The following is a 22,056-nucleotide window of genomic DNA, read 5'->3' on the forward strand; positions in this document are numbered from 1 at the left end:
ATAAAAATACTTATTATAGGTATCCTTGCCTTTTTCCTGGTTTGCAAGGAGGAACTTTTCACTTGTGATTTTTCTGAAGATTTTTGGTAGATTCACTTTAAATTATTAACTTTTTTTCCGGTTATTTTTAGTTTGCTGAAAGGATGGTAGATTTTATCAGCCATTTTCCCCCTCACACCTAATGAGAGCATCTTTTAACCTGTCCATGTGAACCATTTATTGTTTTGACATTTTCAACTAACCTTTCATTCCTGTATTTAACTCATGGATCATAATGTATTTATGGGATCAGTTTGCTCAGATTATTTTCATTTGCATTTAGTTTGAAGTGTGTCCTAATTTCTATTTTTATTTTATTCTCATTTATTTATTTGGAAATGTATTTTAAGAAATTCTAACTTTCCTAGTCATCCTTTTGATATTTTCAATTTATTGCTTTTTTGTGAAAGAACATGTTGTGACGGTTTTCTACCTTTGACATTTATTCATACTTGATTTATAATAAAGTTTTTATGGTAATTGAAACAAATCATATCCCAAGGTTTGGAAATACCATGAATTTTTTTAAACTGCTAGATAACGGCTCTTGGTTCATTATTGTTGCTGGGCCCCTGTTGCTTTCAGAATTGCCTCAAGTTAAGTGATAAATGACAGGATGTAACTTAAGGTTTTCTAAAAACATCAACTGAAAATCTGAAATGAATGTAGAATTTCTACTAACTCATTTAACATGCATGCATTTTAGTAGAGTTCAGATCTAGTTATTTAGGACTTCCCTTCTGTACAGCTTGAAAGTAAAAAAGCTATGAATAATGGAAAAAGAAGAGATACAATTTAATCTTCTTAGAAATTATGACTTTCATGGAAACTCAGAGCCAATGGTCAGACTAGAAGATCTATTAGGAAATAAAAGGCACAATGTTTAAAAGGGGGATATGATCAATAAATAATGATAAAAGTAATAGAAAACTGTATTTATTTATGACATACTCAAAAGGATATAAAATTCCTCAAGATAAATCTAAGGAAATACATTGGGTTTTTTGGACAAATTTCTGGAACCATATTAAGGTATACACAACAAAATCTGAATAAATAAACATCCTGGATAATGCATGGAAATTCTCAGTTACAGAAGATAGAAGATAGGAAAATATATCTCAAATATTTCTTTAATTTCAATGTAGTACTAATTCAAATCAATTTGATTTTAAAGGAAGTTGACATGGTTTACTATGATAATAAAGTGAATAAAAATATGGGGACTTGGGCCCGGCAGCGTGGCCTAGCGGCTAAGGTCCTCGCCTTGAATGCCCCGGGGATCCCATGTGGGCGCCAGTTCTGGTCCCGGCAGCTCCAGTTCCCATCCAGCTCCCTGCTTGTGGCCTGGGAGGGCAGTCGAGGACGGCCCAATGCATTGGGACCCTGCACCCGCATGGGAGACCTGGAAGAGGTTCCAGGTTCCCGGCTTCGGATTGGCACAGCACCGGCCGTTGCGGCTCACTTGGGGAGTGAATCATTGGACGGAAGATCTTCCTTTCTGTCTCTCCTCCTCTCTGTATATCTGACTCTGTAATAAAAAATAAATAAATCTAAAAAAAAAAAAGAATATGGGTACTTGCCTTACCAGGTCCCTGAGCTAAGTATAGCATTGTGTTATTTAAAGCAGCATAGTACTGATAAAGAAATGAAAAATTGGAACAGATGGAGAGCCAAGAAAGAGAGCCATGCTGGGGCCAGCACGATCGCATTGCAAGAATACTCGTCTGCCTGTGACACTGGTTCAAGTCCTGGCCACTCCACTTTTGATCCAGTGCTAACAAACTTGGGTCTTTGCACCCACATGGAAGACCCAGAAGGTCCTGGTTTCCAGAATCAGAACAAACAGCCCAGTTTGGACTGTTGCAGCCATTTGTGGTTGTGAACCAGCAGATGAAAGATCTTGATCTCTCTGTCTGTCTCTCTGTGTAATTCTTCCAAATAAATACATCTCTAAAAAAATTTAAGAAAGGAAGGAAGGAAGAAAGAGAAAGAAAGGAACGAAAAGAGAAAGAAGAAGAAAGAAACAAAGAGAAAAAGAAACAAAGCAAATCCAAGTGAAAGGAGAAAATGAAAAAAATTCAATCCAAAACTAACTTTAGATTCCTGCTTTTCATCAATAAACATTCTAAGAAATAAAAAACTGATAGATAAATATGATCTTTACGACTTCAAAGAAGAGCTGGATAATAGGACGTAATAACAGGACATAAAGGGATGTCATGGAAAAAATGAACAAATGTGACTACCATTTTTTTTTCAAAATATCTTTAATATAAAATTAGTTTTTTTAAAAAGTAAAAGATAGGACCTGGCGCAGTAGCCTAGTGGCTAAAGTTCATGCTTTGCATGCACCAGAATCCCATATGGGTGCCAGTTCTAATCCTGGAGGTCCCACTTCCTATATAACTCCCTGCTTGTGGCCTGGGAAAGCAGTCGAGAATGGCCCAAAGCCTTGGGACCCTGTACTCCCATGGGAGGCTTGGAAGAGGCCCTAGGCTCCTGGCTTCGTATTGGTTCAGCTCCGGCCATTGCAGCTCCTTGGGGAAGTAATCATCGGATGAAAGATCTTCTTTGTCTCTCCTCCTCTCTGTGTATCTGACTTTCCAATAAAAAAGATAAATAAAATCTTTTTTAAAAAATAAAAGATACAACTTGCAATTTATAAAACTGTAACTCAGAAACATTCCGTAAGTCAGTGCAAACACAGTATCAGCAGTAAACAGCACATGTGATGATGACGATGATAATAAATAAATGGGGATAAGTAGTTTTACTAACTAAATTACCAGCACTAAAATGGTGGCACATTATCAAGTGCTGTTGGAAGTATGCAGAAACAGAAATTTTCCTACCTGCTGGTAGAAATGTTCATTAGGATAGGCACTAGTAGAGATTAGACATTACCTGATGAAATGCAACATGTAGATCACACTGAAAAGTACTGCAAGCATCTCCCCTAGAGCTATCACAATGACATGTGTAAAAGGTTTTTCCTGTCATATTGTTTATATAGAAATACATTCATAAAATATGATGATAGACTAAAAATGTATACATGTGTATATAGGACTGTGTCTTGAAGTTGGTTTTGAATTTAAAGATTATAAAAAATTTAGTATGAATTAGTTACATAAAATAAAAATAGATGATACACACAATAGTGCTTTATTAATGAATATACACACAGAATGAAAATACATCAAAGATGGAAAGACACACCAAATTCGTAATTATATTTATAAGGATAAGGAGGGGCAAGGAGCAGAGGATTTGGAATTTGGAGCAGAAAGGGCCTTCTACTTTATTGAAATATTTGTTTCTTCTTTTTGAAAGTATGTAAGGCAGGGCAGAGATCTTTCAGGATGTCTCTTTTTACCACTTTTTTTCAACATTACAATGAATACTTACAGTCAGTGTAATCAGGCAAGGGGAAAAAACAGGTACCTGGATTGGAAGGAAGAAACACAGCTACCTTCATTAACAGATAATATTATTTTATATTTAGAAAATCCATTTTAAAAATCCTAGAACTCAAAAAGCTTAGCGTAGTTGTAGGATACATAGATCAATATATGAAAAATCTATTGATTCTGCACACTAATGTGTAATCTGACATTTTACACTGAAAATTACAGAACATTATTAAATAAAAGCTAAATAAGTAGCACTGACCCTGTTCATGGGTCAGTGACTTAGTGCTTCTCAAGTTGAACTACAGATCCAAAGCAATCCACATCATGATTCCTACTCACATTTCCTCCCCTCACAAATTAAAAGCTGTCCCTAAAATTCATATAGAAAACTAAAGTGTCCAGGATAATGAAACAATTTTGCTTAACAAAATGTTTGGATGGTTCATGCTTCCCTATATAAACCTTAGTACAGAGCTATAATAATTAAGACAATAGTACACACAGAGACATGTGGTTCAATGGTATCAAATTGAAAGTTCAAAATTAACTCATGTTGTGGTCAACTGATTATGAACAAAAGTTGCATGATAATTCAGTAGGAAATATGCTTCAACAAACGGTGCTGGAACAACTGGATGTCTATATACATCATGGATTTGGATGTCTGCTTCTCACTGTGTACAAAAATTAAATTAAAATTGATGATATACCTATGATTCATCTAGAAAATAGTAAATCTTCATGAACCTGGACTAGACAAGATAAAGTTAGAGACCACAAAAAATATATAAGTAACAGTAGCAAAAACTGATAAGTTGGAAATTCATCAAAATTCAGAAATTAACCTACTTCAAAAGATATAATCAAGAAGGTAAAAAAAAAGCCCACAGATAAAAAGCTGCAAAGCATATATTCAGTAATCAGGACAATATAAAGGTCCTGTGTAACTCGGCAGTAGAGCAAAAAACAAATTTTAAAAAATAAACAAATATGCTTGAATGGAAACATATCCAAAAATACAAGAATAATCAAGAAGGATGTGATAAAGGTGCTCATTGTCAACATACAAATTAAAAGTACAAGGATTAATGCTTTATAAAACTGAAATTGTGATGACAAAAATAGCAATAACTTGGTGATGATTGCAAAGAATTGGAGCTTTCATATATTTTAGGTGAGAGTGTAAAATATTGCAGATGTTTTTGAACACTCACAATTTCTCCTAATGTTAAACAGTTATTAAGTGGTCCAGTAAATTTAATTCCTTGTATCTCTCAACCCCTCCAAATTAAAAAGTATACCCACATATAGCACACAAGTGCTTATGGAAGCAATATTTATAATTGCTTACATATCAAATCAATGCATGTGTCCTTAAACTGATCAGTGGAAATGTACCATGTGTTATATCCATACCATACAGTATGGTTTGGTCGAAGAAACAAAGTGCAAATAGATACAACATGGATAAATCTCAAGAACATGCTAAGTGAAAGAATCCAATGACAAAGGCCATGTATTATATAATTGAATATATATTAATTGTCAAGAGTAGATAAATCTATGGAGGTAGAAAGTAGATCAACGGTTACTTGGAATTGTGGTAGAAATGAACTGACTGCTAATGGGAATAAAATTCCCTTTTGGAGTGATGGAAGTGTTCTAGAATTAGGTTGTGGTAATGACTGCCTAACTTTGTAATTATGCTAAAGCTATTCAAGTGTACATCTAAAATGGGTGAATTTTGTGCTACTTAAGTTCTCAATAAAGTTGTTAAAACTGCTTGAGGAAAATATAAAACATTAAGATATCAATTCCAGGTAGTTGGGATGCAGATTTGTCATAGACTCCGTTTCCTGTATCTTTAGTATTTCTCAAAGACAAGAACTCACACACTATGAATTCCTAAGCACCAGTTTCAGTTGAGGGGAATATGTGAATGAGAGAGTCTTTTCAATAAATCTTAACCTTCAGTTACCGACAGGTATCTTCATCCCCAACAGAAGTGCACTCTGAATGAAGCCACCAGTTAGTTATACATAGCAAATATAGCCCTTGAAAATGCCTTACTTCTAAGTACAAGCAAAAAATATACTAAAAATAACAGTATATTAAGCATGGAAACAGAAGCCAAAACATCCTGGAAGGGTGGATTTATAGAAAACAGATACAATGTAGAGATAAAATAAAACTTTTAAATCTGTGAAACTGATATTTCTTAGTAGCGATGGGAAAATCTGCATCTGTGGACACTATCAGAAATCTGTAATGAATATTCAGAGGAAAATTTGGAAAATTTAAAATAATCGACATATTAGAAGTTTGGAAAATAACAGAAGAAAAGGACGTTAGGAAATAGAAGAACAAAATGAGAAGGTCTCACAAGAATTTCATGGGTTGTTTGTTTTGTCCAACTAACTGTGTTTGCACAAAACAACTGAAAACAGGGTGGGAAGGAAGATAGCAAACAGAGGATACATGGCAGTTTCAAAGTAATGAAGATCATGAGTTTCTATGTTAGAATTCTTGAATTAACAAGAGTGACTTACCAATCATATGTTAATGAAATGTTAGAAAATAGAGAACAGAGGAATGTCCCAGTGTTCACAGAACAAAGGCAGGTTGTGTAAAGAGGATCATTTCATGTAAACAATGAAGACATCTTCCTACTTATAAACTCTGGTAAACAGATGTGATAGCATGGAAAACCAGTAACTTTAAAATTCCCTTTTTTATTTGAAGGCATTTTTCACATTATGAGCCCCTTCTCCACAACAGTTGAAGCCAGAACTCAGCTAACAGTGAAGACTTGGACTATGACCTAGGTGCACCAGTCAGATGCTTCTGTGGAAGACCTCAATTTAAAGAAATATGAGGAAATCTGTTTTGCAAACATCCATTCCTGAGGAAGGTGGTGTGAGGCTGCATTCAGAGGCTGTAGTGGCATATATTCCAGATGGAAAAGGCATACCACAGTATGTCTTGTTGCATAATTTTGTTCTTGTTCCTGGATTCACAGTTCTCAAATCCTACTTTCTATTCCTCCTAAGGATTCTAAGAGGCACTTATTATCTTCTCAGAATGTTCCTGGTGGATGTATTTTATCAGCACAAGGGAATAAAACCAGCAAAGAGGAAAGGAGATTGTGACAGAGAAGGAAAAGAACTATTCAGGATTAGAGTGAATCTGGATACAGACTCTGCGACAACCTAGAGATTAACCAATTCAGATTCAAAAAAACAAATGAAGATTCCAGAAAGAATATTTCTGAGAAATTTGCTTCTGTACATGATGGGCTGTTTGAGTGGGAAAGATTTACATTTCTGGAAATGAATCTAAGAGTGAATATCTATCTAAACATCTAATGCCACTTTCCATGACAGTAGAAACAGAGACGACTCAACTCCACATTCAATGTGTTCTATGTCACAAGGAGATCATAGCCTGACACTGAAATATTAAATCTCGATCTCTGGGATCAATGCCATAGTTTAATCTATGCTTTGATGCCTGGTGCACCTCCCATTTGTCTTTCTCCTCTGTATCCAGCTTCCTGGATGTTCCTAACATAAAGTACATAACAAACATTGGCTTTTGTAGGCCCAAAGAATGAAGGAAAAGCCATCTTTTTTGTTTTTCATATAGCTAATCAATAATGGAATCTTGAAGCTTGTGGGGGCAGAGACTTGCAGATACCTTGAAATGAGAAGCAAACATATCTCAAGAAAGAAATTGTTATGTTAGATGAGTACCTGTCAGAGGTGACAACTGTGTATCAAGTACAATGCCTTCTGGAGGGAGAGCTCCCACATCAACAATTTGTGTTAAGCACCAAATGACCCAATGACCCAACCAATAGTACTGAAGGAGTGCTGAGGACAGAATCCTCACTAAGTTTATGTGTGGTAGAGGTGAATACCTTCTGTAGCAGAGCATTTGCTTGACTAGAAGACAGGGGTTATAATACAGGGGAAAAAATGGGGTAGGAAGAACTTAGACAGGGTCAGTGACCAGAAATACAAGTAGAGTCAAAAGTCTGAATAAAGAAGCATTGCAAGGGACACTTGGGACAGCAAAAAGCAATGAAAATTGTGATTTGCTCTCCTTCCTTTAATCCAAAGTCCCACTAGAGTGGACATAAAAAGATTGCTGTTTTAAGAAATAAACTTAAGGGCGTGATAGCCTTGTGGCAAAAGTCCTCACCTTGCATGTGCTGGGATCCCATATGGTCGCTGGCTCTAATCCCAGTGGCCTTGCTTCCCATCCAGCTCACTGCCTGTGGCCTAGGAAAGCAGTCAAGGACGGCCCAAAGCCTTGGGACCCTGCACCCGCATGGGAGACCCAGAAGAGGCTCCTGGCTCCAGGCTTCGGATTGGCTCAGCTCCAGCTGTTGCAGCTGCTTGGGGAGTGAATCAATGGACGAAAGATCTTTCTCTCTGTCACTCCTCCTCTTCTCTGTATATCTGCCTTTCCAATAAAAATAAAATAAATCTAAAAAGAAATACATAAACTTAAAAGATAAACAATGGTAAGTGACACAAGGGAGTTGAAAAATTCTAGAAAATGAAAGTAGGTTGATTTATTAAATCCTGTAAAATTGAATCCTAAACTGTCAAAAAAAAAAGGGAAGGAAGGAAGGAAGGAAGGAAGGAAGGAAGGAAGGAAGGAAGGAAGGAAAGAAGGAAGGAAGGAAGCTGAGAAGCAACATGGCTGTCTCTAGAATCAGAAATGCTTAAGGGATTATGGCATTAGGCACCTCTGGCAGAGGCAGGTGAAATGAGGCTAGAATTGGGTAGAACTTCATTTCTCTAGAGTAGGTAAAAAGGATGCTCTCTGCCCTGGAAGATTTCAGGAACCATTGGACTGTGTTCGTCATATGGGAAGCAACTTAGGTGAACTTGACACAATGAGTAATGGAACTTTTAAGACATCTTTTCCTATTTAATTTGGAAGCCAGATCCTCTCCAGTATAAATATTGGAGGAGTCTTCACTGAGGACTATGACCAAATCTACAAATCCAGGAGTTGTAGGAAACAGGCCAGCTAGATTCCCAAGGCAGAGTCACAGTCACCACGCCCATCCATTCTGAGTTCTCAGTCAGCTTTCTTGAACCAACCACTGAGGATTTTAACATTTTGGGAAAACCTTAAATCTGAAACGGATCAAATACAATAATGGACAGAAAGCAGCATCAAAACCAGATGTGAAAAAAACCCAAGATTTCAAAAATCATTTATGTTCTAGTGTTTTCAGAGAGGTTTTAAAAAAAAAAGCAGCCATAAAGTAAGAACAAAATGTTAAGGATTAAAGAGAAAAAAGCATATACTCATACCAAAAACTAAGAAAGGGGCCAATATTGAGGTGCAGCATGCTACCTGTGATGCCAGCATCCCATAGCAGACTGCCCATTCAATACACAGTTACTCCATTTTTGTGGCAGTTCCCAGTTAATGTGCCTGGAGAAGCCACACATAAAAAAATGGTCAAAGTACTGGGCCCAGGGGAGTAGCCTAGTGGCTAAAGTCCAAGCCTTGCATACCCAGGATCCCATGAGGGTGCCAGTTGTAATCCTGTCCACCCCACTCCTCATCTATCTCCCTGATTGTGGCCTGGGAAAGCAGTCAAGGATGACCCAAAGTCATTTAAACTGTTCTTTCAACTTGGAATAACGTCTGTGAAAAGATGAAACACAATTATCAATGGCAAAACTTTACATACTTGGAAGGAAAAACTGGACCAGTTACTGATCCGTCCTGTTTTAAGAAGCGCCTATTTTTTGTTGTTAATCATCAAGATAGTTGTGACCATTTTTGTTCCAGTTAAGCAGGACTTATACTTTTGGGTTTTTGGTTTAAGGTTTTAGCTACTGTAAAAATATTTTGATTTTTAAGAGAAGAAAAATTTTAAAACTTTTACAGAATTCTTACTGGGGTGCTTGAGTGTCCATGCAAAAATGGGGTGAGACTGTGTCAAGGTGGTCAGAGAGACATCCGCCGGGCCCTGCCAAACAGCTGGAAGCTCTCCCAGGCCCTGCCAAAGATGGGAGCTGTTCTCTTCACACCTTCGTGTCATCCGCACCTACTGCACGGGCCCCAGCAGATCTTCCTCTGTCATTCCTCCTCTCTGTATATCTGACTTCACACTAAAAATTTTGTAAAGAGTAAATTAGCATATAAAAAGAAAATAATACTTCTCTGCCTCTAGGTAAGAAATTAGATTCTACAACAGAAAACATTGAAATGCATACAAATATTTTATTTTTATTAAAGAAATACAAATCAATGGCAAACTGGAAAATAGCTATTAGCATTTATGAGTATGTTACTTTTTAACATTTATGAGGTAGTATTTTATTAGTTTTTCCAATTGGAAAGTCAGATATACAGAGGGGAGAAGAGAGAGAGGAAGATCTGCTGCCCAGTGATTCACTCCCCAAGTGGCCGCAATGGTTGGAGCTGTGCTGATCCAAAGCCAGGAGCTTGGAACCTCTTCTGGGTCTCCCATGCAGGTGCAGGGTCCCAAGGCTTTGGGCCATTCTCGACTGCTTTCCCAGGCCACCAGCAGTGACCTGCATGGGAAGTGAAGCCGCCAGGATTAGAACTGGTGCCCATATGGGATCCTGGTGCACGCAAGGCGAGGACTTTAGCTACAAGGCTACCACACCGGACCCTATGAAGTAGTATTTATGATACTCATATAAATAAATGAGAAAGGACATTAGGATCCTATCAGGAAAAAAAGATGGATAAAAGATGTGAAACAATACGTAGGATAAAATTCAAATGACTAACCATGACAAAATTAACCTTAGTGTTAATAAAAAATAGATTAAAATTAGAGCTATAATTTTTTTGTTTACCAAACTAGTGAACAAAATTTTCTCATATGAAGTTCAGTGTTGAGGCTATAAAATTATAAATTCTTTCTGGAAGGTTTTGACAGTATTTGTTGAAGATTTTAAAATATTTAAACCCTATAATATAATTCAATGTAAGTCTAAGATCGCAAGAATTTCATTCCCTCGACACATATTTTTCTGGGTATACTTTTTTATATATACTGAAATATGGGAAATATTTTAAGTATATGTATTTGGCAATATTTGTAGAAAAATGAAAGCAGTATATCCAACGAAGGGGGGAAATCGAATAACCTCCATAATGTATATTTTTTTTAGCTATAAAGCATGATTGCATGTTATTTTCAATGAACAGTAAGAAAACAACTTTCCTAACTTGAGAAGATTTTGATTAACCATAGAATTTTAGATACTGACAGAGAAATAATGGATAATGTCTGAGACCTTTTGCTAACCACCCTCCAAGTGAAATAACATAATGTAAGTATGCATACAAAATGAAAGACAAAAAGCTCACCTGTTGTCACAGTTGAGGCAACAGTTGTGAAAGAAATTATTAAATATACCCCACTCTGAGTGCTACACACACACACACACACACACACACACACACACACACCTCTCTTCCTGGAAAGCTTAGGGACATTCTTTTTTAAAAGAAAGGGAGAAAAGGCTTGATAATTTTAAAGAATCTGTCAAGTTTCTGGCATAAGCATTATTTTTTTAACCATTCTGATAGGAAGAAAATACTTTTCTTCAAATACCTTTCTTCTTCTTTTTTTTTTTTTTTTTGATCAAATCGTCAAGATGGGTAGTTTTTTTTTTTTTAAAGCTTTATTTATTTTTATTGCAAAGTCAGATATACAGAGAAGAGGAAGAGTGACAGACAGGAAGATCTTCTGTACAATGATTCACTCCCCAGGCAGCCATAATGGCCAGAGCTGCACCAATCCAAAGCCAGGAGCCCAGAGCCTCTTCTGGGTCTCCCACGTGGGTGCAGGGTCCCAAGGCTTTGGGCCATTCTCGACTGCTTTCCCAGGCCACAGGCAGGGAGCTGGATGGGAAGTGGAGCCACCAGGATTAGAACTGGTGGCCATATGGGATCCTGGCACATGCGAGGCGAGGACTTTAGCTACCAGGCTGCTTGTGCTGGGCCCCAAATACCTTTCTTTGTTGTCGTTCTTTAGATGAAGATTTTGATGTTATTGTGGATCAGGAAAATGTTGAAAAATCTGAAATGGCAGACTATTTATTGGTACTTGTCATTTCATTTGAAAGAAGCAAGAAGAAGTCTCATACAAAAGCTTTTTGAGCCCCCCCCCCCCATTGAATAGAATTTGAAGCTTATTTTAGCTGAAAATGCAATAAAACCTGGGGGCTTATGTTACAATCCTAGTGAGCACTTTATTATTTCTTGTGGGGAAGATCTTCAGCATAGTATTTAACTTTCAGATACTGAACTCTCTAAACAATGGCACTTTTTCTTTTTTAAATTCTGGTAAAAATTCTTGAGGTTGGTGTTGTAGCATAACGGATTCAGCCACTGCCAGTTATGCTGGTGATGCTGGCAACCAATATGGGCACTGATTCCAAGTCCCAGCCGCTCCACTTCTTATACAGCTCCATGTTAAAGTGCCTGGGATGTCAGTGGAGGTTGGCCTGAGTGCTTGGGCTCCGGCACCAACAAGGAAGGCCCGCTGGAAGTTTCTGGCTCGTGGCTTTGACCTGACCCAGCACAGGCCATTGTGATCATCTGGGAAATGAACCAGTGATTGGAAAATCTCTGTAACTCTCCCTTTTCTCTCTGTAACTCAGCCTCTCATAAATAAAATGGGCCTTATAAGAAATATTTATTCTAGAGGTATGGAGAGAAAAAAACAAGAGTCAAAGAAAAAGAAAGGAGGCAAGGAGAGAAGAAAGGAAGAAAAACACTGCTCCCATTTTCTGGTTCACTCCTCAAAGCTCACAACAGCCAGGACCAGTTGTTAAGCCAAGGCCCAAATCCAAAAGCTCCAGATCCCCCATGTGGGAAGCAAGGACCCACCTATGTCAGCCATCTGCCTCTGCCCCGTGAGATGCACTTCAGCAGGAAGCTGGAGTCGGGAACAGGATTCAAACTCAGGCACTCCAAAATAAAATATAAGTGTCCCAAGTGGTGCCTTAATTTCTGTATCCAAATTACTGCCCCACTTTTTTCTTTACAGTAACTTACATGATGAAATAGCTGATTCTGTGTACAATACACAGAATGTACAATAAAATCATTAACGAACAAATTTTGGGTGCCATTGTTATGGCGTAATCAGTAAAACTCCTGCCTGCAATGCCAGCATCCCATATGGGTACTGATCATGTTCCAGCTGCTCATAAAAATTGGGAGATGACCCACTCTCTGGATCCCTGACACTCATCTGGGAGACCCAGATGAAGCTCCTGGAATTTGGTTCACCTTGGGCCAACCCTAGCCATTGTAGCCATCTGGGAGAGTGACCCACCAGGTGGAAGATAGATGTGTGTGTGTGTGTGTGTGTGTGTGTGTGTGTGTGTGTGTGTGTATTTCTCTCTGTGTAATGCTTTAAATAACCTTGTGGAAAAGGAGAAAAATAAAAATTCAAAATGTAGGGTGAAATGGGGAGATTGTGAAATAACAGGCAATTTGTTTCTAGCATGAATGAGGACACAGCTCATGGAAAAAGCAGAAAGTTGGATCCTTTACTTCTTTTATAAGGAAAGTAAGAAGAACCCAGGAAACATTGCTGGGATTTAAAGAGCCTCATAGTAGACTACTGTAGTCATTGACAATATGCCTTGGAGAGAAGGCTTTAATAGTTGATGACGGGGCCCAGCGCCATGGCCTAGCGGCTAAAGTCCTCACCTTGAATGTGCCGGGATCCCATATGGGCGCCAGTTCTAATCCCGGCAGTTCCACTTCCCATCCAGCTCCCTGCTTGTGGCCTGGGAAAGCAGTCGAGGACGGCCCAAAGCTTTGGGACCCTGCACCCGCATGGGAGACCCGGAAGAGGTTCCAGGTTCCCGGCTTCAGATCGGCACAGCACCGGCCGTTGCACTCACTTGGGGGTGACTCATCGGACGGAAGATCTTCCTCTCTGTCTCTCCTCTTTGTATATCTGACTTTGTAATAAAAATAAATAAAATCTTAAAAAAAATAGTTGATGGCAACTAGGACCACTGGTAGAATTTTCACACATTGGTAAAAATAAACACATCTGAAGGAAAATATTAGTTTCAAAAAGAAACTGATCCATTTGTTCTAAATATGTTGAGATATTCTGTGAGCCAGTGAGGTGAATAGGGAACGCATAACCCCAGAAACAACATTTGGGAGGAAATTTGATAATTTATGAAGAACAATTTCAACAGCTTGTTGTGGGCAGAGGAACCAGAAGCAGAACGGGGAAGAGAGATGAGAAAATGGGTTTGTGAATATAGACTTAGCTTCATTTGTGACTTATGTTTTTGACATGTTTGGTGCTGAAAGGAAAGCAAGAGAAAGGCCAGCAGCTTAAATATGAATAATGTCGATGGCACAATGGCTCAACTAGCTAATCTTCCAACTCCAAGCATGGCATCCTATATTGGTGCTGGTTTGTGTCCCAGCTGCCCCGCTTCCCATCCAGCTCCCTGCTTGTGGCCTGGGAAAGCAGGTAGAAGATGGCCAAAGGCCTTGGGAACCTGCACCCGCGTGGGAAACCTGGAAGAAGCTCTTGACTCCTAGCTTTGGATTGGCTCAGCTCTGGTCATTGTGGCCATTTGGAGAGCAAACCAGTGGATGGAAGATCTTTCTATCTCTCCATCTCTGTAAAGTCTGCCTTTCAATGAAAATAAATGATTGTTTGAAAAAGAGAGATTGGTAAGTAGTGATTGATAAAAAGACAATGATGATTATGGGTATTGATCATAGTCCTGGAGTAAGTGGGGGTATTAATTAAAGGAGTTGAAGTGGATAGATCAGACCAAAAGAGGAATGTCTCCACTCTTAGTAATCATAAAGAAAGGTGAATGTAAACCAGAGGAAAGAAAGAAGTATGTATCAATTGACCTCACCTAATTGGTTCTTTAACAGCAAATTTCCAATGCCTATTAATGTAAGGTATTTCATAGATCATTTGGACAATGCAGTGTTGAAAAGGGGAAAAATGCTCTCAAAATGTTTTTAGGTAAAAGACAAGATAAATATAGGCCTTCAACTCTAGAGATTGATAACAAATGCTGTTTAAGTATCTTGATTTATTTTTTCCATACCACGGAGATGGCATTAATGCTAAATTCATGATTCACTGTGCTATTTGAAAGGGATAGTGCATAGAAAATTCTTAAGAAAGGGTCTATGGGAAATGAAGTGTTAAAAGAAAGTTTCTTTTCCGGTTTGGGATGCTATTTACATTACATAAGGTAAAAGGGAGGTGTGCCAAAGAGAACTATAAGAGATTTAAGAAGATGTTGGGTTTTGTTGGTACACCAAAGATAGAAAAACACTCAAGCTTATCTGCCCAGGAGGGTGTGCAAGTCAATATTGAGAACAAAATGTTGAAAGAATATGGGAATTGTAAATAATTTGAGGAGTAATAACATAAAGTGAAATAATTTAGGAATACTGCCAGACATCTGTAAACACTCGGATATCAACTGCCCCTCATTTGAAAAACATGTTCCCAGCATCCTTTTTTTTTAAGCCTACATTTCCTTCTTTCCTAAAACTAATGGAGAAATTCATTAGTACCAAATTAGAAGTACCAATGAATTAAGGACTGTTTTCACTTCTTCAACATAAATATGTTCTCATTTCCTTTTTAACCCAGCACCTACCTAATGGTCTTTTTTTTTTTTTTTTTTAAGATTTTATTATTATTGGAAAGCCGGATATACAGAGAGGAGGAGAGACAGAGAGGAAGATCTTCCATCCGATGATTCACTCCCCAAGTGAGTGCAACGGCCCGGTGCGCGCCAATCCGAAGCCGGGACCAGGAACCTCTTCCGGGTCTCCCACGCAGGTGCAGGGTCCCAAAGCTTTGGGCTGTCCTTGACTGCTTTCCCAGGCCACAGCAGGGAGCTGGATGGGAAGTGGAGCTGCCGGGATTAGAACCGGCGCCCATATGGGATCCCGGGGCTTTCAAGGTGAGGACTTTGGCCGCTAGACCATGGCGCTGGGCCCCCTAATGGTCTTTTGTTACAGTCACACTGTTGTTCCTCTATCCAATCCTTGGACATGTATTTTTAATACATTTTTTTCTTTTTTTTTTTTTAAGATTTATTTTTTATTACAAAGTCAGATGTACAGAGAGGAGGAGAGACAGAGAGGAAGATCTTCCATCCGATGATTCACTCCCCAAGTGAGCCGCAACAGTTGGTGCTGTGCCGATCCGAAGCTGGGAACCTGGAACCACTTCCGGTTCTCCCATGCGGGTGCAGGGTCCCAAAGCTTTCCCAGGCCACAAGCAGGGAGCTGGATGGGAAGTGGAACTGCCGGAATTAGAACCAGCGCCCATATGGGATCCCGGCGCGTTCAAGGCGAGGACTTTAGCCGCTAGGCCACGGCGCCAGGCCCAATACATTTATTTTCAATTGTTCCTTTTATTTACATTTTAAATGATCCACTATCTGTTACTGTGGTTTACCTTTTATTTATTTATTTAATTTTATTTGAAAAGTAGTGGGACAAAGATCTCATCTAGCATTTTACTCTATAAATGGCCACAATAGCCAGGATGGGGTCAAGCTAAAACCAGGAGACTGGCTCTCAATCGGGATCTCACAGGAGGGCAGCAGGGACCCAGCACTCAAACCATCATCTGCCGCCCACCCATCAGGGTATTACAGTTTCATGAATTATCAAGAGATTAGCATTACTTGAAAATTTCATCTGTCCCTAGGTACAACTTATCTGTTTTCTATAAAACTAACAGACAAAAAAATTCATTATGTTGACATAGGACACAGTTTGATTCCTAACAGGTTTCAATATTTTTTTGTTTAGTATTATCTTTATAATCTATATGCCTGTATTTCACCGGACTTCCTCATTGTTTTATAGAACTCCAAGTCATGAATATACATCAGTGTGCTCATCCGTTCTACTGTTGATGGGCATGTGGATTAATGACAACAATTGGCCACTAGAAGCAATACTAAGAACATTCTTGGAAGTGACTTGGAATGTGCAACCATGGGCATGTGGATAGTTGGACAACAGCACATGAGCATGGTTCATTTCAAAAGACAATACTCCAAGAATTTTCGAAAGTGATTGTAGTGCTTAACATTAACTCTAGCAAATAATTCCTGCTCCACAACCATACCATCCTTTGCATTGATAGCCTTGTAAATTTTAGCCTATATTTCAAAGAGTAGTTTTACATTCTGGTATTCACTTTGTAATTTCCTCATGACTTTCTCCCAAACATTAATCTTCAATATTTTTGTATTCTTTCAGATTGTGTTGCAGACACTGCCCTCAGTTACATACTCAACTACATTTGTCTCATGCACCCAAGTCTGGTTAATCCAACAGAACTCCAGGAGACAGGGCCAGCCATCAACTGAGAAACATAAGGAATTGTGGCCTCACTGACCGTCTGTGCTTCCACAAAGCTGCTACACTTAGTGAGTCCCCTGGTGAATCAGCAGGCTAAAAAGATTATTATTTTCTTTGCAAAAAAAAAAAAAAAAAGTTGACCGGTAAGTCTTGCTGCCTTAGAGAGACAGTAACATCTTGACATACCCAAACACTGGTAATTGGAAGCTTGTTAAACTGCAGCTATGAAGCCTATGAGGTCTAAAGCCAATGGTGCTCAGAATCCAAATTGCAGCATAATGATATTTCATCCAACCAAAGAAGAATTTAGTGATTTTGATAACTATATTGCATACATGGAATCACAGGGTGCACACCGCGGAGGTGTGGCCAAGGTTATTCCACCCAAGGAGTGGAGGGCCAGAAAGACCTATGAGGACATCAATGACATCTTAATACCACTCCCTCTCCAACAGATAGTCTCTGGGAAGGCAGGGGTCTTCACTCAATACCACAAGAAGAAGAAAGCTATGAGCGTGGGCGACTATCGCCAACTAGCAAACAGCAACAAATACCGGGCCCCAGCCCATCTCAGTTTTGAGGATTTGGAGAGGCTCTACTGGAAGAACCGCCTTTATGGTTCTCCAATTTATGGGGCCGACGTCAGCGGCTCCTTATTTGATGAGAACACGATGCATTGGAACCTCAGAAGCCTGGGCACCATTCAGGACCTGCTACAGCAAGAGTGTGGCGTGCTCATCGAGGGCGTCAACACCCCCTACCTCTACTTCGGCATGTGGAAGACCACCTTCGCCTGGCACACGGAGGACATGGACCTTTACAGCATCAACTACCTGCACTTTGGCGAGCCCAAGACTTGGTACGCCGTGCCCCCTGAGCACGGGCGGCGGCTGGAGGAGCTGGCTGCACAGCTCTTCCCTGCCAGCGCCCAAGCCTGCCGGGCCTTCCTGCGCCACAAGGTAGCCCTCATCTCGCCCAGTGTGCTGCGGGAGAACGGCATTCCCTGCCAGCGCATCACCCAGCAACCCGGCGAGTTCGTGGTCACCTTCCCCTATGGCTACCACGCGGGCTTCAACCACGGCTTCAACTGTGCCGAGGCCATCAACTTCGCCACCCTGCGCTGGATCGACTATGGCAAGGCGGCCTCCCAGTGCAGCTGCGGGGAGGCCAGGGTGTCCTTTGCCATGGACGCCTTCGTGCGCCTCCAGCAACCCGAGCGCTATGAGCTGTGGAAGCGTGGGCTGGACCGGGCACCTGTGGACCACACACAGTCCACGGAAGCAGCCAGCAAGGGGCTGAGATCCCAGAGGAAAGATCGCACATTGCGAACGGCTGCCTTGGGTTTGAGGCGCCTCCGGCACTGCCAGGTTACAAAACTGCCTAGGCCCTTGGCCATGGGTGGTGGGACCCGCTTCCGGGCACCAGTGAGCAAGGTCCCCCGGCGTTCATTGGCTGCCCGAGCTTCTACAACACAGCCCAGGGCCCCTGTCTGCAGTTCCCAGAAGCCGGACCCAGTCCCTCCCACTTGCCAGGGATCCTTTAGTACAGATGTCCATTCAACTGTCAGTAGTGGTCATGGTTGTCATGCTCAGGAATTCGAAGTTCAGGAGCCCAGCCACCAGTCTCTAGCCAAGAGGCGTCTCTCTTTGAACAGAGCACGCCCGGCCTCAACTCCCACCTGCAGAAAAAGCCTTGATGGCCAGCACTGTCCTTCTCAACCTGAGGCCTCTGCTTCTTGCTAAAGTCTTGGGATACTGCCCTAAGCCAGTCCCTTGAGCCCAGGGCTGCCTTACCCTCCCATGCTCTGCAGCGTGGAGGTTTGCTGGCACTCTTATACATACAGGTAAGCTCTGAGTAAGTTTGTATATCACTGGTCATGCACAAGCGTGTCTCCCAGTTGATGTTCCCATAGATCCACAGTGCTGAGTCTCTGGCAGTTGCCAGTTTGACCCAGTCTGACCATCCATTATCCTTCTACCCTGACCCCGGAATATCTTGGACTCTTTACATCTGTCTCTCCTCCTGAGGTTTCAGCCACCGCTGTGTCTCTGAGAGTTAGGGTCCCCAGTGATGACTGGAACGTGTTCCCGGCCATGCTCTAGTGACATCATTGGCCAGCAGAGGAACCTGTGCTAGCACAGCAATCTAGACTTTGGTTTTCCTTCAAGGTCCCTCTTTCTCACCACTCTGAACACAATTTATGCAAAATAAAGCAGTTTTGAATTGAGTTTACTGAGTCACAGAAAGAAATTAATGGGTTAAGTGACGGTTGTATTGAAATGTAGTGTCATCCTTATTCATGAATATTAAAGGTGATCAAATGTTAACGTCTAGCTTCATTTCTAAAGATTTAAAACAGTGGGAGAGGAATGTTACTATTTTTTATTTTACTTCTTTTATCATTTTATGATACAGTTCCATAGATCGTGGGATTTCCCTTACCCCTCCCCAATTCCCTCCCCCCTCACTGGGTTTTCCTGTATAATTAGTATAGTTCTTCATACACAATCATATGTCCATCCTTGTGGGCATGGACAATGGCAGAGTCCAGCAGAGGGATGTAACTCTTTCATTCATCATTCTCAGGATCTCAAAACATTTAATACTTCTTTTTTAGGGGCTTATTCCCTTGTGAAGTGATAGTGAGTGGGTCTGAGGGGTGGTAGCTGGTCTCTGGTTGGCTGGGCAGCTAGAAGAATTGGCATTGCAGCTATGTTTTCAGACAACTTGGCAGTTGGCTGGCACAAATACGTGAGAGAGATCAACAACAAGCATTAAACAATGTGATCTTCTGACCTGCTTCTTCCCAAGTCTTCACTTCTTTGGAAGCCACACCTCTTTTCCCCACAACTGAAAAATTGACTCACATCAGTAAGCATGTCTAGATATACTGGAGTGGGACAGTTTCCATTAGTGTTCTGCTCTGTGAAGACCCTACTGGCAGGACAGGACACAGAGCATAAAGGACAAGTGCTGGCTTGGGTGAACCAGCAAGCTTCCCAGAGCACAGAGCAGGAGCCCTGCCTAAGCTGTAATCCAGGAAAGGAGGGTTCAGAACAGAGGGTTTCCCATGCAGGGCATGGTAGGTACAATGAACTTAACATGAGGCTTGGTGGTCTTCCTACTCAAGGACTAGAAAAGAAGCCTCTCTGGGGAGTTGGGGGTGGGGCAGCATGGAGAGCAGGATGAGAGAGGCAGAGTCAAAGTGGGAAGGGGCTTGCATCTCCTATGAAATATTTAATTGTTTGAGTATAAGGCAATAGAAGGTGAAAACCATTGTTAATAGGTTGCAAGTTACAGATTTAAGCAATCAGCTTAATTCTGTGGAGAATATGGACAGAAAGCAGAGTAACTAATACAAATAAGAATGACAGTCATTTAGACAAAATATCCAGCCTTGAAGTACACAGAGTGAACAAATACAGTATACATTTTGGAAAATGGAAAACGTTACTTTAGATATAGAAAGACATATGTCAGAGAAGCAAGCCATCCCTTTCTTGGCAAATACCCTCTCCCTTCTCACCTTCACTGTCAATAACTGCTGTAGAATTAGAAGCACTAGGCAAATCTGAAGGTGTGGCAAAAACCTCTGCCTGGTTTGCCAGTATCGCAAAAGGCACTGCCTCATGTTCTGGCTACCCCATTTCTGATCCAGCTCCCTGCTAATGGTCTGACAAAACAGCAGAGGATGGCCCAAGTCCTTGCGACATCTTTCCATAGGGATCCCAATCTTTCCATAGGGATGCCAAGGTGAAGCTCCTCGTGCCAAGCTTCAGATTGCCCAGCTTTGGTCTTGTGGCCTCTTGGGCAATGAACCAGTGGAATGAAGTGCTCTCTCGGTTGCTCTCTTTCTCTCTCTCCTCTCTTCTTCAATAAATAAAAAATAAATCTTTAAAAAAAATTATCTTGTCCATTGAGTTTGGATTTCAATTGTGTATAATAAGTTTATATTCCAAGAAATCAACTGAAGCTAAGACAATAGCTCATGGAGAATTGAAAACTATATTAACAATGCCTGAAAAGCAGAGGCCTTTTGGCTCAAATGGATTCAAATCATAGTGCAGAAGAATGGTTTAATGATTTGTGATGTAAGTACCTATATGTTGTTATGGGAAATGAGGATAAATTTAGAAGATTTTGAGACTATCCAAGCCTCATAAACCTTGTGAGGCCATTCTCATTGGGCCATCGTCGCACTGCCCCATGTTTACATGTACATTAATATTTGTTGCTTGCCTGTTTGTCCCTCACCAAATGACCAGTAAAAGAATTTCAACTGGACAACACAGGAATTACCCAGATATTTCCCAATGTCTGTGGCTTCCTACTCAGACAAGGAGTCAGGGAACCCTAAAATCCCAAGAAACTTACTGAAACTCTGATGTCTCTCTCCTTTTGACATATACCCCATCTTTCATATCCTTCCTGGGAGGTGCTTTCCCCTTATTTTCAGGGTCACTACATAAAAGAAACTTCAATTGTCTGCAATAGATTTCTGGCTTTTTTATTTCTATGTTAAGTTGGGGGAATAAGCCACTGAACTAAGCTAGCAAAAGGTTCATTGAAATATTTGAGTTTTTAGAGAATCAAGATGGCAGAATAGGGTAAGAACACATTTAAATGAACAGAGAAACATTACCCAGTGTGAAGCAGAGAGGGCACATTCTGGGAAATAGGAGAGGACAGAACAACAGCAGAGGGGTACCTGGAAACTGAGACACACAGGAAAGAGCAGACACAACGGTGTGGTGTTGCAGAGACTGATACCCCAACAGCACTCAGCAAGCAGCAATCTGAATTGGAGCGGCAGCTGTAACTTCACCAGCAACCAGGTGTGAAGGGACTTTCACTGGGAGCTCAGGAGGTGAATCCAGACAAAGAACTGGCCGTCCTGCTGGTCCGTTGGATTTGACCAGGAGCAGAGACAGAGCAGCAGATCCCAGACAGTCTGTACAGGAACAGAGTGGATTTCACAGCCCAGTCTGCCCCCTAGAGCTGAATCAGGCACCATTTGTTTAAGCAGGTAAAGGCTATTGACAGGACTGTGTATGCACTGAGCTAAGAGTGAACTTATTTCTGGCTCAGTGTACTGCAACAACGTGGCATCCTACACGTTCCACCCAAGATAGGTTCAGGTAGCCCTCAAACCTGACGGCTAGTAGATCAATAACTAGTAGTGACACAT

At 40.6% G+C, this 22,056-nt stretch overlaps 2 protein-coding genes across 2 annotated transcripts in view; one reads left to right on the forward strand and one right to left on the reverse strand.

Annotated features, from left to right (window-relative positions):
• The window catches only part of CWC15 (CWC15 spliceosome associated protein homolog), a 297,815-nt gene that overhangs the window by 16,948 nt on the left and 258,811 nt on the right, over window positions 1-22,056 (reverse strand). The gene's annotated exons all lie outside the window — the stretch shown is intronic.
• KDM4D (lysine demethylase 4D) lies at window positions 16,901-19,195 on the forward strand. The gene has a single exon (XM_058663753.1). It carries the CDS (start codon window positions 17,093-17,095, stop codon window positions 18,608-18,610), a length of 1,518 nt encoding a protein of 505 aa, XP_058519736.1. The 5' UTR covers window positions 16,901-17,092; the 3' UTR covers window positions 18,611-19,195.

The sequence above is a fragment of the Ochotona princeps genome, chromosome 4 (assembly GCF_030435755.1).
Source record: "Ochotona princeps isolate mOchPri1 chromosome 4, mOchPri1.hap1, whole genome shotgun sequence".
NCBI lineage: Eukaryota > Metazoa > Chordata > Mammalia > Lagomorpha > Ochotonidae > Ochotona > Ochotona princeps.